Source organism: Aspergillus ruber (genome assembly GCF_000600275.1).
Source record: "Aspergillus ruber CBS 135680 unplaced genomic scaffold scaffold00025, whole genome shotgun sequence".
NCBI classification, from domain to species: Eukaryota; Fungi; Ascomycota; class Eurotiomycetes; order Eurotiales; family Aspergillaceae; genus Aspergillus; species Aspergillus ruber.
In genome coordinates this window covers 391,479-409,037 of record NW_024467321.1, presented here as the reverse complement: position 1 = coordinate 409,037, position 17,559 = coordinate 391,479, and the positions used below count along the sequence as shown (strand labels likewise).

The 17,559-nt window shown below is 47.9% G+C and overlaps 7 protein-coding genes across 7 annotated transcripts; 2 read left to right on the top strand and 5 right to left on the bottom strand.

Moving 5' to 3' along the window:
- Window positions 1-1,835: 1,835 nt before the first annotated feature.
- EURHEDRAFT_415187 (DUF846 domain-containing protein) lies at window positions 1,836-3,070 on the bottom strand. Its single transcript, XM_040782619.1, has 3 exons — window positions 2,820-3,070; window positions 2,458-2,744; window positions 1,836-2,396 (listed from the first exon to the last, which is right to left on the bottom strand). The coding sequence occupies exons 1-3, from the start codon at window positions 2,954-2,956 to the stop codon at window positions 2,248-2,250; spliced, it is 573 nt and encodes a 190-aa protein (XP_040636493.1). The 5' UTR covers window positions 2,957-3,070; the 3' UTR covers window positions 1,836-2,247.
- Window positions 3,071-5,793: 2,723 nt separating this feature from the next.
- Window positions 5,794-7,320, top strand: EURHEDRAFT_415186 (HpcH/HpaI aldolase/citrate lyase family protein). Its single transcript, XM_040782618.1, has 3 exons — window positions 5,794-6,103; window positions 6,160-6,380; window positions 6,442-7,320. Exons 1-3 carry the CDS (start codon window positions 6,064-6,066, stop codon window positions 7,162-7,164), a joined length of 984 nt encoding a protein of 327 aa, XP_040636492.1. The 5' UTR covers window positions 5,794-6,063; the 3' UTR covers window positions 7,165-7,320.
- A 283-nt stretch (window positions 7,321-7,603) lies between these two features.
- EURHEDRAFT_461870 (CCCH zinc finger and SMR domain protein) lies at window positions 7,604-9,925 on the bottom strand (the record flags this gene model as incomplete). Its single annotated transcript, XM_040784756.1, has 3 exons — window positions 7,604-8,165; window positions 8,215-8,937; window positions 9,018-9,925. 3 exons carry the CDS (start codon window positions 9,923-9,925, stop codon window positions 7,604-7,606), a joined length of 2,193 nt encoding a protein of 730 aa, XP_040636491.1.
- A 94-nt stretch (window positions 9,926-10,019) lies between these two features.
- On the bottom strand, window positions 10,020-10,728 carry EURHEDRAFT_180952 (uncharacterized protein). Its single transcript, XM_040777877.1, has 2 exons — window positions 10,146-10,728; window positions 10,020-10,097 (listed from the first exon to the last, which is right to left on the bottom strand). The coding sequence occupies exon 1, from the start codon at window positions 10,520-10,522 to the stop codon at window positions 10,163-10,165; it is 360 nt and encodes a 119-aa protein (XP_040636490.1). The 5' UTR covers window positions 10,523-10,728; the 3' UTR covers window positions 10,020-10,097; window positions 10,146-10,162.
- EURHEDRAFT_180951 (TDT family transporter) lies at window positions 10,729-12,552 on the bottom strand. The gene is made up of 4 exons (XM_040777876.1): window positions 11,828-12,552; window positions 11,478-11,774; window positions 11,144-11,429; window positions 10,729-11,096 (listed from the first exon to the last, which is right to left on the bottom strand). Exons 1-4 carry the CDS (start codon window positions 12,178-12,180, stop codon window positions 10,935-10,937), a joined length of 1,098 nt encoding a protein of 365 aa, XP_040636489.1. The 5' UTR covers window positions 12,181-12,552; the 3' UTR covers window positions 10,729-10,934.
- Window positions 12,553-12,924: 372 nt separating this feature from the next.
- Window positions 12,925-13,869, top strand: EURHEDRAFT_517422 (MBL fold metallo-hydrolase; the record flags this gene model as incomplete). The annotated part of the gene is made up of 4 exons (XM_040786564.1): window positions 12,925-13,222; window positions 13,290-13,575; window positions 13,636-13,791; window positions 13,854-13,869. 4 exons carry the CDS (start codon window positions 12,925-12,927, stop codon window positions 13,867-13,869), a joined length of 756 nt encoding a protein of 251 aa, XP_040636488.1.
- Window positions 13,870-14,455: 586 nt separating this feature from the next.
- On the bottom strand, window positions 14,456-16,817 carry EURHEDRAFT_525311 (ankyrin repeat domain-containing protein; the record flags this gene model as incomplete). Its single annotated transcript, XM_040786947.1, has 4 exons — window positions 15,875-16,817; window positions 15,218-15,571; window positions 14,537-15,188; window positions 14,456-14,474 (listed from the first exon to the last, which is right to left on the bottom strand). Exons 1-4 carry the CDS (start codon window positions 16,323-16,325, stop codon window positions 14,456-14,458), a joined length of 1,476 nt encoding a protein of 491 aa, XP_040636487.1. The 5' UTR covers window positions 16,326-16,817.
- Between the last annotated feature and the right edge of the window lie 742 nt (window positions 16,818-17,559).

Genomic DNA, 17,559 nt, shown 5'->3' with positions numbered 1-17,559 from the left:
TTAATGTAAAAAAAAAAAAAAAAAAAAAAAAAAGGCAGCTTTCCGCAAAGAGCAACACGTGAAATTTGTTTCAATAGTGGTCATTTCGTGTTAAGCTCCGTGGTCATTATGGTTTGCATAGCAGTCTATATAATACACGAGAACCCAGACATTAGAGAATCCAACCTTTCATTAAATACTCCAAAAACAAATAATATACATTCCATTTAACTATGTGACGGTTAGCAGGCGGCCGTTTTAGGAGTCTTGCTAACCAACTCTCGTCTCGGCATCAGGTGAGCGTATTCACACAGCCGCGGGCTTTCCCTCCCACGCCAGGCCTCTTGACGTTAGTTTCAAATGGAATTTTTCTCGCTTTATTCGGCATCACCTACCGAGACGTTCTCCGTCTATAAGTTTTATTGGCCCCCACAGTTAAGTAAATGGTCCAACGCCCTCACGTTAAAATTCATGCATGTGGATTAGGTCACCATGGACACCTCGGTATTGAAGTAGTGGCATTGAGTGGTGATCAAGTCACCAGAATAGCCTCTATGATCACCGGCCATCATCGACATGTCAACATCTACTTCTCGCAACTGGGATCATTGCTCGAGGCGCTCAAAGCAGCCGAGCAAATCATGGAACCCCTTGCCGATCCTGAAAAGAACGCTGGAAGTTGTTGTTTATACCAACAGCCAAACAGCATTCAAGTCCTTATATTCTGTGTCATCAACGTGGGCAAGCCCTTATTATAAGAGCCATAAATGAAATACTGTCACGGAGTACGGACATTCACCAACAACGCAAGATGTTTGTATACTTTGGCCTGTTTGAATATAGGACAGGAACCCCCTTCGCACACTAGATAGCGCAGCGCTGGCAGGCCCAGCTTCTTTCTTTCCTTCTCCATGTTAGTATTTCGATAGAAAGTCTACCAATAAATTTATATTGTTCGAGGCTGTCACGATACAACGACAACGGGAAATAGGGATCAACACCATATCCAATGGATTCCCGCACACTATGAGAGACTAGATGCAAGGCTAGCAAAAATTAACGCAACACATGCAATCAGAGAATACAGACCATACTTCCAACCATACTGGGCTGATGCTCACTTGAGGTTATCTACTTGGAGATGGAAGCGCGAGTCACTTCGATATTCGATATACCTAGACCTAGGAGTTTAAGAAGAAGAGTTTATGAAAGAACTACACCAAGGATATAGATGCTGCCCTGCCAGGGAAACATGTCCTAAAACTCCATGGTCAACCCACAAGACGTCATACATCAACACTGGCACAACTACAGACAGGTAACATTCCTTTGAATGCACACCTGCACCGGATTGGTGTAATTGATGGTAACACATGTGATTGCATGTAAAGACTAGAGACAGTCAGGAATTTTCTGTTCTAGTGCCACCAACGGGAAAGCATGCGTGTTGAAATGAAGGCATTAATCGGAAAACGATATGGGAATTTCTCTCATGCCCTGGGAAGCAGATCCCCCTCGAGAACTGGTAAACAAACAGCAAAGAATCAGGAATAACAGGTGGCGTCCAAAGATGGAGGTAGTGAACGCGGTAATTCAATTTGTATTCAGGCCTGATAATCCCTCCATAAGCCATGATACCGGACTGGGTCACACGTTTCATAGCCATCACCACCAAACCTGGCATGCTCTTATCACAGCTCGACAGCGAGATATTCGCATCGTACCACTGCGCATTCATTACCTTTTTGATGCTATCGGTGATGCTCTCCGACTCTACAGACTATACCGCATTCCGAAAGTGCTTATGTTAATCCCATCCGACACACCAATAGATTCACAAAGTATTTTGAATAGATCGAGGAATTGCTTGTTGCAGGGATTAACCTCAAATCAGACGAAAGATATACCAACTTGAGGCTTCTTCATGTCGCATTCCGAGGGGCCTGTTGCGTAGGGAATTGCTTGGGAGGCACCCTAGGATTTGAGCTAGGTGATTTTGGACGAGACATTGTTGTGAGTGCCATCGTGGCGGTGGGTGATTGTGGAGAACCTTTTAGACGGAGACGAGTCAGGCATCGGCTTGGTACTTGGGTGACTCTTCGTTGGATATAGTGCATTCATATTCAAACAAAACTTCCTGCTAGTATAGTAAGATACAGCTCATCCATCCAGCCCAGCACTAGTACCCATCCCTAACGCAATACCCCCAAGCTGTCAAGAACGGCAATCATCCACCATACTGCATCAGAAAAATGAAAGAAAGACAGCTTATTTGAAGAGTCTGCCCAGCAGACCCCCGGCCAAATTATTCACAATCGACCCTCCAAAAGCGCTAGTAGCATATGTCGAAGCCTGGCTGAACCGATCGCAACGGGAGAAAGCAACGGTGTTTGTAATCGTCAAAACCAGGGCAATCGCTATAATATGTTAGCACTGCGTCTAGAACCCAGAGGCCGGATCCGACCGTAACCAACTTACCAACTAGACTGAGCCAAATAACACTGCTCAACTTGATAATCGCTAGAATTGCCAATCCTACCCAGAGCGTAGGCGCTACGTACAGACTAAGCCAGAAGAACCGCTTATCCGTGGCAGCAATGGTGCGGGTGTTGGGGTCGGACGATTCGAAGACCATGTGCGAATCACCGGTTGTGACGTTCACTTCGTTCCACCAACGGAGTCCGACTAGGCGACGACCGGCAATGTTTTTGAGGTAGTAGAAATCGGCGGAGAGGAGGAGAAGCGTGAAGATGAAGACGAGGATACTGTATCGCAGTTAGTACTAGCTGCCTTCACTCGGAGAATCTTCTATGCTCCATGGACTAGAAATATGCACGTACAAGTCCTTGATAAAAAGTACACCGAATAAATACATCAGAAGCGCCCCGATGCGAAACACTAGAAAGCATATAAGAGTAATTGGATGAGCGCTGAGGCGCCAGTTAAGGTCGCCTTGTTGCGGTTGTACTTGTTCCATGGCGGTGCGGGCAATCGGAAATTGTATCAAATGATAGGACGAGCTAAATACTCTGCGCGCGCACTCTCCGAGGAGGCCAGCTCTCAATCTTGAATTCCAGTAAACCAGTGATCGTGGTCTTTCTTTGGGGGGCGGCAATGAGGCCTGCGTGTCTCTACACGCGGACGGGCGGTAAATGGCGGCAGAATAATTATAGCCGTTTCAAGACGTCAGTTAACTAGTACTTGCGGCGCCACAAGTAGTGTGTATCTATTTAACGTCGGGGGTCGGGGTCTTTCCGCAGGTATTCCCACGGAGAAATTCTGGTCCCGAAGCAGGGCATACGAGGGGTGAAGCGGAATTGCCTATATAGTAGCTAAACTAAATTTATTGTATACACTGACTGACAACGCTCCCGCGCGGGAGCTCACATGGAAATTGGGCCGCAGGAGCGGAAGTACATGGTTGACGGGAAATGGGGAGGGGGAGGAGGAGGAAGACGGCGTTTGAGAAGAGGGGGAGTTTAATTAATGTGTGGGGGAAAATTTTGAGATAGAAGTGATAATTCTGAAGTTATTCTTGGAAGTCCTTTATCCCTCACTTAGATCGCAGGATCTCATCGACCTGTTTTTGCCTCTGTGTGTGGGGAGGCCTTGCGACCTTTTCGGCAGTAATAGAAGTGATGGGGGGTCTTTGGGTGCCCACTTGAGCACTCTGTACCGGCATCCTCATGCCCAAAACGGTCATGGTAGTGTGCAAAGTCTCCATAGGCTGTCTAACCTGATGGAAAGGTTTTTGTATTGCTGTGGCGCATACTCAGTCCAAAAGGTGTGACAGTCTCAAACAATATGAGTCTATTGGTAGGCTATCTAGCGAAATAATAACATAGAGAAGGAAAGGAAAAAGCTAGGCCTGCCAGCGCTGCGCTATTTAGTGTGTATGAAGGGAGTCTTTGCCCTACATTCAAACAGACTAAAGTAGTCGAACATCTCACGCCGCTGGTGAGCGCCGGCGCTCCGTGGCATTCAATATGATCTTTCTTGCTGCAAATGCGACATCTTGGTATACGGGTGCAAGTCTAGGGGTTATGATAGTCCTAGCACCGTGTGCACTGTTCTAGGTGGGGCTGGAAGGATTTATGCTTTGTTTGTGTGTTCTAACCAAAGAGATAAATCCACTTAGAAACTGCTCAGGCCTGGTCCTTGGGGACTGCCATAACGAGTGTACTGAATAGCAGGTTCTTGCTTGAACGGTAGAACTTCAGAGGGGAGAAACCTGTCCGTAGATTGAATTCCTCCGAGGCCATTTGTTTGCTTATAGGCACTTGAGCCCCGTCATAGCTGGTATACTCTTGTGGCGCATTTGGTAGAGCGAAGATGGCCCATTTCTGTTCAAATTCAGCCTTGGCTCCCTCAATGAGGCATTCCAGGGCCTTCCTGCGCTCTGAAAGAAGGTGAAGACCTAAACCGTCCTCAGGCCAGATTGCCAAACTATAAGGTACCTGTTAGATCTCTTTCACCACCGTAGAACAGGTCTTATTCAAATGCTTCCTCAGTATCTCAATTGTGAAGCGAGCGGGTAGCTCAGGGATCGGGGAATGGTGGAGTCGAAACTTGGAGTTATACTATCGCCAGATGATGATCGAACGGTTTACTCTCAAGTACAGGGTGCCTGGTGCTCATGAGCGAGGTTTCGGCGCTCAGATATATCTGGGAAAGGAATTGACAATGTATTTCCCGAGAATCTACGACCTATTCACAAGAGAACGACACAACGCTGTTGACGAGGCCTTCGGGATTGTGCGAGCTCCTGGAAGACATTAAGCATTTATAGCACCATGTAAGAGATCACTACAAAAGTTAATCGGCGTGTGATTCTAAGGGATTCCTTGTGTCGAGACCAGCAGCTGGCCAGTCACACGCGACAATACATACGATGGTTCGGGATCATGTTTGTCTTCCTGGGCCAGCTATTACCACAACAGTTCGGGCCAATATTTGGAATGGTGCTTGGGATTCCTGTCAAGTACCATCGGCGAGCCTTGGTACGCCGTCTGAACCTGTATCCGATGAACGTTTTGAACTCCTTCGTAAGATGGAGAAATTAATTTGTGTAGAAAGGATACCGCAAGATGTCATCACTTGGACCACCAAAGTAGCTTTGAGAGTAAGAGGCCGGAAGCACTGGACTTTGAATATGTAGTCCGCCAGTTTGTTGGATCCGTGAGATTCGCTCAATCTCAACTAGGTGACCTTCACTAACCCCTCTGGCTGCAGATATTTTCAGCAACAGAAGCTCTTATAGTTACGGCTACAAACTTCTTCATTAATGCATTGAGCTCAAGACGCAGAATATCAGTTATGCCAGCGTCTTCATAACGAAGCGCAATGCGCATTCCCAGCAGATGAACTCCCAAACATCGTTTCTCTCAAGAAACTTTCCCTGGTGTCATTTTGGCGCCTCCGGCATCTGCAAAATTCTCTGTCTGGAGGAAACAGTCAGCATGGTAAGGCTGCCAGTACTTCTCTGCTGTTATTGTTTGCTTTTTTAGCTCAATCTATAATCCGGATGGACTTCTATTCTATTTTGGATTGAGTACTCAAATACATTTCTGCCTTGAACACTCTTCATATCCCGCAAGGTTGTTTGTATTAGCTAATTTACTAACATCTGCTCATTAGGTCGGTCTTATCGTCCTTTCCCTCAGGAACAAAACCCTGGTATTGAAGAGCGAAGTCGAGAGATGAAATAGACATCTGCAATATGATCCGAGTAGCCGCCGCACGGGCGGTGATGGACAGCAGAATAGTCATATAGCCGTTTCAAGATGTCAGACCAAGATCAATCAATGTTGGAATTGCAAGATGTACAATATGTATTGCCGAACTCCTTGGAGAGAATGCAAGAAAAGCATGAACCTACGAATAAAAGCGGTATACGCGTCGCCGTTGAGAGCCTATATCGCGGCCGTTTAAGCTGTCATTCGTTCAGGATGCCGCAGCCGAGGATAAACATCATCTTTTCTCTTCTCAGGTCGCATACTCCTATACTGCACATCCCAGGACTCAATTTGACACCCTAAAGAGCCCATAAACTTGTCTAATTTGATCAAATCATATACCACCACAATGGCAACCAGAAACGCCCTCCGCCGCTCCCTTCTCTACAGTACGTCAAGCTGTCCCCGCATTTCCCCAAGCTCTAAACTAACAGTCGCAACACAGTCCCCGGATCCTCCCAGCGCTTTATTGACAAGTCGCGCACATTGTCAGCTGATTGTATTGCCTATGATCTCGAAGACAGCGTCACTCCGCACAAGAAGATCGAGGCTCGCGGGCTGGTGCGGAGAGCTCTCGATCAACCAGCGCCGGAGGGGATTCGCGAGCGGGCAGTTCGTATCAATTCTGTTGATAGTGGGCTGGCTTTGGGAGATTTGACTGAGGTGGTCAGTATAATCAAATTATCACTTTCAAAAACAGTTATGTGGAGAAGCTAACAATGAACAGCTTCAATCCCCAAACCTCTCCACCATCGTCCTCCCCAAAGTCAACTCCCCATCAGACCTCACCTTCGTCACGGACGTCATTTCCCACACTCTTTCGCAACAACAACAACAACAACAACAACACCAACAAGTCCAACAACGTCCCCCGGTTTCCCTCCTCGCCCTCGTCGAATCCGCCAAATCCCTCACAAACCTCACCCAAATCTGCTCTGCCTCCCCGCTCCTCCAGGGTCTGATCTTCGCCGCGGAAGACTTCGCACTTGACCTTAGCTTGACTCGTACACCAGCCCTGACCGAGTTCCTCTTCGCGCGCTCTATGATCGCAACTGCTGCACGTGCTGCGAACCTCCCCTCCACGATTGACTTGGTCTGCACGGCGTATAAGTCTACAACTGGTGACGGACGACCGCCTGCGGCGCTGGAGGAGGAATGTCGCGGTGGGAAGCATTTGGGGTTCAATGGAAAGCAATGCATCCATCCATCGCAGGTGGAGACCGTGGAGCGGATCTTTGGGCCTGAGGATAAGGAGGTTGAGTGGGCGGTGCGCGTGAAGATTGCGGATGAGCAGGCTGCTGCTGCTGGTCGGGGTGCTTGGACGCTAGATGGGAAGATGATTGATGTTCCGGTGGCTGAGAAGGCAAGGGCGATTGTGAAGAAGGCCGAGGCTTGTGGGTTTAATGTCCACGAATTGCGGGAGAAATGGCAGCATCAGGAGCCGGAGTAAATACTAGTTGTTGTCACATCCGTTTTTGCTATAGCTACGTCAAACACCAAAGTGTATCCTTATAGCAAGCTATTCACATGTACTTGTGCGTATATATATATATATGCATCTTCGCTATATACAACTCTACAATATCAATCAAGACTGCAGAGCATCAGCAAGAAGTAAAAAGGTAAGATAGGCGCTAAAGAGATTTGAGCTAATAATGACGAATGAGAGGAGAACAGTGTGAGACCCCCAAGTCTTGCTTCAAAGTCCTTCCTCATATCCATGAAATTGAGAGGCTAGGCTCTCAGAATAACAACACCAATCAACAAATCGCTCTAAACCAATGTCCCTTGGCAGTACTAAGGGGATCAGCCAAAAAAGTGCTATGTCGGAAAATCGTAGATAGTCGTAAAATAAGCGATAGCAATATGCTAATATAGTTGCGGGGCTCTTAGTTGGTCTGCGGCTCCAGATCTTCGCGTCTAAGAAGCTGGATTTTGCCAATAGATATGGTGGGCTGATTCCGATTGTCGTCGTCCTTTGCCGCCTCTTCAAGACTCTTGGCGAGTGACCTGTCGTAGCTAGTAGGATCAATGCCCAGAATACCACCGACGTACCCGCCTCGTTCACCAGGGACGCTAAACTCACGGAACAGGTACCGCCACTCGTTGAGCCATGTCTTGACTGCCTTACCAATCTTGTCCTTTCCATTCTTTGAATGGTGACCGGTACCTGTAATGGCATACAAGACACGACAGCCCTCACGAGCGTGTTTGAGTAGAATCTTTTCTAGATACTCGATAGCCTCCTCTGGGTGAAGGCCATGCAGGTCGACGTAGAGTTCCTCGGTAGTTTCATCAAGTCCCATCGTGAGCAAATGTTTGTTGCGTTCTTCGTATAATTGCCGTGCTGCCTCACGGTGACATTTCCGCATGGCTTCGTTTTCTGCCTGGCCCCTAAGAGACAGAGCTTTTGCAGCCCTGGCGTCGTTTCGATTCCAGGCTTGTGCCGCACTGGTTTCATTAATGTCTATATGGTAAAATAATATGGGGAAGAACATACCTCTGAAGAAACTTGTTTCTCACTGTGCCATGACGAATAGCCTCAGTACGATACTTGATATACTGCTGGTTGGCTCGCGAACCAGTCTCCAACCAGGGAATGTTCTGTGGGGCTGGGATGGACTGAGCAGCTGCACTGTTCTCACGGCTCTTGTACCCATCTCGACCATTTCTGGACGAAGGTTTTCCTTTTCCAGGTGCAGGAGATGGGGACATGCGTACGACATCCGCAAGGGAGGTCGGGTGGTGTTCCCTTCCAGGCTGGTACTCTCGGACATTTCGTTTCCCATGTTTCTTCCCTGCGTTCTTTGCAGTCACTGCACCAAGAGTCGGAAATGCATCGGGATCATCAACTGACGGAGCACCCGGATTCAGCTCGCGATGTTGTTGTCGACTGGTTGGGCGCGAGTGAGGGCGAGAAACATTGCCCATGCTTCCATTACGCCTGCCACCATGGACTTGTAGGTGTGAACCAGCTCTACTGCCTGCCATTCCCGAAAGATGAGCTGGATATTTGCCCGTGTATTGATTTGCCCATGGGTCACCCATTCCCGCAGATGACTGTAAAGGAGGAAAAGCGTCTACAGCACTGTCAACGGGAAATGATGAGCTAGCGTTGAATTGTTGGTTCTCGTCTTGCACACTGATGTTAGAAATGAGAGCTGAAGGGTCATGCGAAAATGGACATCCATCCCCGGCTAGGCAATTGCCCATTACCCAGTATCTGAAGGATTCACTGTATTAGACAAAAGCTGCTCTCTCTCTCTTCTCTTTTTGCATTTCCACAGGAAGATTGTAACTCACTTGCAAACGTGGGAGGTTAAATCATGACTAAACCGGCAATCAGCACGAAGACATTGCCCGGTCGACAGCCAGTATTTGCAGACTACAGGACTTCGGTTCTGCGACGTAGAGGTGACTAACTGGGGCTGTTCCATCGCCATAGATTTCCCCACCACAATACGACCATCGTCTGATTGATTCGAAAATGATTCTCCGTCATTCTGGGTCAGCGAGGCAATCGTCGCACCCAGGTCATAACTATTTGCTTCCAAGGCCGTTTCGATGTCGTCGTTAGATCTCTTGTCGCCAAGCACCGTCCGGAGAATATCGTGAGGGCTCATGTCGGGTACAAATTCGGGAGCTGTGGCACTGAGAGTCCCAATGGAGGAAGTAGTACTGTTTGCATCATCGGCCACCAGCCAATCCACATTGCTGTCACTGCCAAGATCGTAGAAGTAATCCGACGCTTGGGTTTGATCGGAAAATTCGTATGCGTTCAAGTTCGGGGAATGGGGGATCGGCTGAGCCAGGGCAAGTCTGGGGGACGGACGCGGGGAGGAGAACGGCGAGACGGTCGCGGAGAGAGGGGCCCGGGAAAAGTTCCCACGGGAACTGTGTAGCCAGGATGTACTGCCGGGGCTTGTTCCCAGGTTGGATGCCGGTGACAGGGGAGTGGACGAACGAGCCATCTGCCATGGTGCAGGCGACGATCGGCGGATGATGGTGTGTCGCGAAGGAGGAGAGGAATCCGGCACGGAACGATTTCGATGGCGCCAGAGGATGTCAAGCACCGCATTCTCCATAGAGGAGCCTGTCAAAGATGTCTTTTCGCGCAGAAAATCCTCCACCTTCTCCGCCTGCTCCTCTTCATCGAGAGAGACATCCTGAAGGAGACGCAGGCAGCTATCAAGGACGTCTTCTGCCACCATGCTGAGCGGTATAAAAGGAATGTTCGAGGGATAATTGACGAATTTTGGACGAATCTTAGGGGGAAGCGGGGAGTGAGGCTGACGAGTACTGATACAGCCAGCAGCAGCAAGGGAATGAGGGGGAGGAGACACCAGGCGGTGATGGAGTGGTCTTGATCCGGGGGCGCAGGCAGTAAGTTGATAGGAGAATGGATGACAGTCAGAGCTAAGAGCTCATTATATTTGGCGAATCAACCGCTAAGAAAAAGGAGAAGAGGGTCGAGTTTCAGCAAGACAATGGAGGGTGGTCCAGGAGGGGTGAAGTACAGACGCCAAAGGGACAGGTTGCGGGCCAGGAACGATCACATTGCATCTCTGATCAGAGATGCAGAGTCGGACTGTGGGGGGTACTTGGGTCTCGGGAGAACAAAGGGAGCAAAAGAAAAGAAAATAACGAGACAAGAAAAAGAAAATGGCAGAAAAAAAGACGCTGGCAGACCGACAAATGGTGAAGCGATGAATCGAATCGTCGCGACTGAAGCCGGGGGAATTAGTTGATGCCTGAGAGATTGGGCGCCAACAGCTTCGATGGGATTCTATGCTAAACATATATACCATTACATTCTTTCTCTTTTGCGGATTATAGCTTACTTCTCCATTCACTCTGTATTATATCGTGATTCCGGAAATAGTGCTGATACCATGACTTTGTGTGTATGGAGATGCGGGGGGTCTGGACTCTAGAAATAACGATAACAAAGAGCGGTCGATCCGCCGGAGATCTATCAAAAGCACGCAAAATGCAATGCACGAGGACAGAGTATAAGGTGAAATAGGAGTATGATAGATACAATGCTTTGATTTCTCAAGGAGTTCTGTGCAATCTTGCTTTTTTTTTTTTTCGTGTGTTCTGGGCATTCGACAGGTCTAATCCAACGTCACTAGTTAACTTATGGAGTCCGCTCAGCTTACAGGCTTGGTATAAGTCACGTGTCTACACTTGACATTAATGTACATTATTGTTGTACACTCAAGGATAGCTATGCCTTTCACGATGCTGCTCTAGCTTCCTTTGCTGCTTCTCATGCAGAGCTGTCAAACACGGAGCCACAATTAAGTTCTGTTTGTAGATACCTCTGGCAGTGAAATATGACACCACCATCCACGATATAATGACGCTTAGAGAGAGAATCTATTTCCAGTCAGCGGACCAATAGACAGTCGAGTGCATGGACGTACTGTTCCAAGAACCCTGAAAAACCGTGAAGGCATATCACGACCCAGCTGATTTGTACAGGTCGCATAAACCCCGAGAGGGAAAACAAATGACCACCAACCCAGGTTGAATGAGAATCTGCGCACCCGAAGGACAGTTGCTACTGCGAAGAAAAGCCATACGAGCCCGAGGCCCCAGAATATCAGCCCAACAAGAAATCCAACATCATATAGAACGTCGCCTGTTCCTGGCTGCAGTGTCCCGGTTTGGGGGAAGACCATCTTTGCCGCTTGTCCGAGTTTCTGGATCCTGCAACTTGTTAGGGGTGTCTTATATCATATTAACGGATGCACTAACCCATATCCTCCCTGCCCTAAAGGCCCTATTGGCAAGAATGTGCTGGCAATAGCTGCTTTGGGCGGCAGCTTATACAGCATTAACCGCAACAAATAAATCACCGTCATCATCAATGCCATCGGAACGCCAATTCCCCATACCACATAACTTGCGATAATGGTCCCAAGAGCATATTGCGGATTTGGGAGCACCTCAGCTACAACCGAGCCGGATGCCGATGTGACAACACACGAGACGATCGGAAGCAGCCATGTTGCACTTGCGGACGACAAAAGAACCTCACCTTCACTCGTCGTCCTGTTTGTATTAGCATGTGTCACACCTGCTATGATACCAATACCAGAACGTACATGATAAACAATAGTGCAAAACACGTTGCAATGGAAAAGACAACGTTCGCTATCCACAAGCCCCAGGCAAGATAACTCGCCCATGGCCCCCAAGATGGGACACAGACAAAGCAAATCATATTTATAATAGTTGCCAGACCCATGGGGAATGCACCCAGGGTCAGTGACTGAGTTGGATGGGTGACCATAACCGGGAAGATCTCTGGGTAGAACGCATATCTCAGGATCGATAGAAAGAGGAATATCGCGAAAGTCAACACATTGAGTGCAAAGACTACTACGGAAATCCAATAGAGCCACTCTCCATTATAGGGAAGGGTGTTGAGCAAAATCGAGACGATTCCTGTGCCCATATTAACCGAAAACCACCTGTCGACCCATCAGCGCATTGAAGCCAAGAACACACGTGGTGAACGACTAACCCAGGAGTAAAATTCCGAATAAGATTGCGCCATCCGCTGTCGTGCTTACTTCTCTGTCTGCTAAATGCTTCATCATCCCGGCGATGTGTATTCGAATCCATGGATATTTTTCAGCAGAATCGCGTCTGATCATGAATCACATTCCTGAGAATTCCTGAGACGAAACCTTTCCAAAGAGGATAATCTTCACTTTAATACTTCATTGTCTCAGATATTAATTAATTAATTACTTCGATTGAGTCTCGAGCCATTGTTATATAAAAACAATTGGCCGAATGCAGGGAGTGTTTAATTGTTGTCCCAGCCATGCAGCATGCATTATCTTAATCACCGATTAGGGCTCGGCAGTCCTGTGGTATGCAACCAAAACAAATATGGACGGCGAATACATTCCATCGCCCAGGAGATGTCACGGCCCTGGTACCATGGTATTTTTGGCGATTAATACTAGGGAATCGGGGTCGACCACCAACCCGAATTGAAATCCCAAAATAAGCATAGGTTAATTATGAAGTATAATTAGTCCCCGACCTGATATCACATCCCTATGCAATGAATCCCGGGACCCGGTCGCATTCTATAAATACCCGACCGGAATGTTCGGACTGGCATTTCCTGCATTCTTCAAACAATATACAACTCGACTATTTTCGCATCTATCGATAGATAACGATAATGGAACCGATAATTCACCCGGCTTTCGAACAACAAACGTCGACATGGCAATACATAGTAGCATGTCCGCGAACCTTCCAGCCCGCTATCATCAACCCTGTCCTGGATTATGATCAGACTCAGATGAGCATTGGCACTACTTCAGCCGATGCATTGTTGGACTTCGCCACCTCGTATGATTACACAACTACTTGCCTCGAAACACACGCACACGCAGACCACCTCACCGCAGCATACTATATCCAACAGAAACTCGAGACAAAAAAACAAAACAAAATAAAGTTAAGCATACGTATCAGTATGCACGGAACATCGCATCCGACAGGTTCAGGGTACCTTTACGCGATGATATGGGGCTCCGAAAGAAGAACTCGATAATGCTTTCGACCACCTCTTCCAAGACGATGATACATTTCAAATCGGAGACATAACAGGACAAACTCTTCATCTACCCGGACATACACCCGACCATAGCGGATACATAATTGGCAGTAACGTCTTCACCGGAGACTCGATATTCAATTCCGACGTGGGCAGCGCACGCTGCGATTTCCCCGATGGCGATGCGCATGCTTTATACGGTTTTATGCAGAAGCTTCTCTCGTTACCTGACAAGTACAAACTGTACACCAAACATGAAAACCCCTCATCGTCCTCTTGTAATGACCGGAGTCGAGATTCAATGCCATATGTGACTGTCAGGGAGTAAAGAGAAGGTAACAAGCATGTTAAGGGCAATACGCCCAAGGAGGACTTTGTGCGATGCCGGCAAGAAAGGGATTCGGGGTTGCATGAGCCCCAGGCTTCGCATCAGGTGTTACAGGTTAATATTAGAGGAGGGAAGTTGCCGCTCAGTGAGGATGGGGGGTGTTATTGTCGATACCGGTCAGTGTTTCGAGCCGTGGGATTAATATATATACATAGCGTAGAGTTGCTATTGAATAAATACAAAGGAGTATATGTCACAGGTCACACAGGTTGGAATTGCCCAGACACGTTCAGACAACCAGCCGTCAATTCACCAATTTCCTTGCCCGAAGATTATATCTCGAGGTTCTTGCCACGTATCCACGGCTGTTTCGACATCTTTCACCCCTTTTACCCTCAAGTTGGGAAGAGGGTAACTCCCTCTCCAGTAGTAATACTCTAGAAGCTGTTTGGCTTTAGGCTCGCGCTTTTTTACCGTCTCCTGTTCTGCCTGATATCGCCAGTTTTGCAAAGGAATATCCGTTTTTAATAGCTCCCAGCAGATATTTTGTTTTTGTAAAATTGCCTCAACAACAAGAGACAATGGACTCATAATGCGGAGTATATCATGCTCTGAAAGAGGATTCGCGCCACGCTCAAGTAAGAAAGAAACCATATAATGGCTCCCTTTCATGCTAGGGGTTTAGACAGGGACCACTCCACCTACTCCGTGCCTCGATGTCAATATCGTAAGCAAGCAATAGATCAATCTTGGCCTTTATAGCCTCCAGGCTGGAGTAAGTATCCACTAACTCGCTCAGCAGGTCACTCCCAAATGGGTGTCTCAGACTTCATCATACTGACTGTATATATATTAAGTCGAATCGCTGGATTTAGTGACCTAAGGGCATCTCACGCATCTTACTGTCCCCTCACTCCTCTGCCACTGACGCTGCTGCTGTTCCGTCTTCTTTTTAACCCATTTGCTGACGGAAAAGGATATAAATTTCTCCAGTACAAACGGCGTAGGAGCCGTGTAACTTGATCCTTCCAGGGTTCATATGTCGCCTCCTCTATCACCTTCAACTGGTCTTCCCAGTCCTGCAACGGAATACCCCGCTCCTCAATAAATCCCAGCAGATATGTTGTTGTCGGTAGTGAACTGGCTGTCATGTTGGCCGCGGAAGCTACCAATGGACAAACACCTCCAGAGCCGTTTCTTGATATAGGATCCGCGCCCTGTTCCAGTAAGTAGGAAATCAATCCACAATGGCAAAGCTCGGCAGCCTTGAATAAGAGAGTCGTACTATCTCGATCCCGTGTATCAATGTCAACACCGCGATCGAGTAATAAATCAATCATGGTCTTTCCATCATCTAGTTTGTGCCTTAATGCGGTCTCCAACAGGACACTTGCGTTTGGATACCAGCCTTGGTCTGCCGCTTGGTCCAGAAACAATTTCAATAGAGCCGGACTGCCATGTTGGGCAGTTACATATATTGCGCGTTCTGTTTCCTCGGCTAGGGAAACAAATCCTTGGGCTATAACGAATTTCACCATAGCCTGCCCTCCAAGCACTGCACAAGCCAGCACGCTTGGGGCATACTCCAGCCCGGGAGGTGTTTGTAACTGGACCCCCTGTCTAGCAGCAATTGGTCCCTAGCAATGTGGCCAGACTCGAGTGCCTGTGCAAGGGGGTACTCATGATCTTCGGTTATCGCCTCAGGATTTGCGCCTAGGTCAAGCAGGAGCGGGAAGATGGTCTTGAATGGAATTGCTCCAAACAGAACTTTCGCTTCATAATCGCATGTATGGTTCTCCGGGCAGCTCAGATACGCCTCATGGTCGAGGAAGCATTGCACGATATCCGGGTAGCCATTTGTTATTGCCGGGAAAAGTGGACTCCCATGCAGTCCAGAATATCCTTGTCCATTCGGGTTTGCGCCATGGCGAAGCATATCTTGGTTGTTGAATAGTCATTGTTTTCAACAGCCCTCGCCAGTAGTGTCAAATTGGCATTCCAGTTCATTTGATTATATCATAATGATAATGTATCTGGAGGACAGTCATTGCTAATAGCGTTCCCCGTTCTTCGATACTTCCAGATGAGTTATTATACCAACGTATGTTGATACAAGGAGTTCGGCTACCACATAATGGCCTCTGCTAGCAGCCAAGGTCATTGGATATAGGAGATTGTCTTGCTCTCTTGGCAAAATCTCAGACTTTTTGTCAAGTAGAAACTTAACCATCTCCAACTAACCCTGTTGAAAAGCCCAAGAAATGGGGTCATTCTCGCCTTGCCACTCGTGCAGATTCGGATCAACTCCCTCCTCGAATAGATGTTGCACAATGGTCAAATGCCCACCAAAAGCAGCTTGGGTCAATGCAATTGGACCAATAAGATCTCGAAATCGCTTTTCATGATCGGCTCCTGTGAGAAGTTTGACAATCTCAAGGTACCCCTGTTCTGCTGCGCTCGGCAATGGCATGTTGTAGACCTGCAATGCAGGAAAGGTCATGGGAGCACTATCAGGACGGTATGAGGAAGCTCCATGTTCCAGCAAAAGTCGGACAATAGATTCATGCCCAAGCCTCGATGTCTCGGTAAGAGGGCTAAGCCCCCAATCCCAATATGAGTCTTTATTGGGATCCGCGCCCTTCTCAAGGAGCAGACGCACGAAAGCCTCATCGTCATTTTCGACAGCCAACATTATCGGTTGACTTTCATAGTATTTCTCGCTATCTACTGAGGCGCCCGCATCGATTGCTTTTTGCGCAATCGCCTCACAGCCATTTCGCACGGCTTATTCTAAAGCGCAACTCCAAGGATTCTTAACATCTAGATCATAGACAGCGCGGTTGAACAGTTGGTGTAGGTGTCGGTTTGCCTAAGGAAATTCAGATCGCTTTCGCGCTCCAAAAAGGAGCTAATGAGCCACAGAAGCTCATTTGGCAAGTTCAATAACGGCATCGTGCTGGCGATTGAGTTGTTTGTTTTATGTGAGGATTATTCTCGGTTTTTGAACAGGGACGCGGATAATTGGTCACATGACTCAAAGTGAGTTCTGAAACGGATAAACCAATAAGGCGGTTAACTCCGAGTCGGGGAAGTCGGGGAGTCGATTATCCGGGCTGCACGAGGCTATATATGAAGAGGAAATTTAGATTACACGGAGGGTAACATTGATACCTATAGACACCATAGATGGTAGAATGAGTGCTTGGCTATCTAAACGAGTGTGTGTGTCCGTATATGAGGGATCTGTCGGCCTCGGTAATCGGACCAACTATTAATCCACCTCGACTTTCATCAGGTTCTATTATCGACCAGGCCACACAAGCAATAGTAGCGGCTATTCTAAATTCTGTCAAAGAGTCAACAAAAAAGTCACGGCCTAGCCCACGTTCGGTACCAGGATGGACAAAAGAATGTAAAGAGGCCCAGCAACACGCGCGATGCTTGAGACGGAAATATCAGAGCAAAAGAACACCTGAAGCCTGGGAAGCATACCGTCAGGCACGGAACCACAAAGCAAGACTTATTAGAAGGACCCTGTGGGACTACCATAGAAGGAAGATCAAAGATGCGACAAGCTCCACGGAGGGTCTCTGGAAGATAGCAAGGTGGGCTCGGAACAGAGAGCCACGATCAGCATGCATACCACCACTCCAACGACCGGATGGGCAAATGGAAACGGATGCAACCAAGAAGCTCGAACTGTTCAAACAAGCCTTCTTTCCACCTCCTCCGGAGGTTGACCTAGAAGATACCAAGGACCAAGTCTACCCAGAACTGTTACACTTCCCGCCGATCACCCTAGATGAAATCACCGGAGCGATCAGACGCATGCCCAGAAATAAGGCGCCAGGGAAGGACACCATCCCAAGTCACCTATTACACTGCATCTCACAATACATAGCAAAACCTCTCCAGAGCCTGTACAA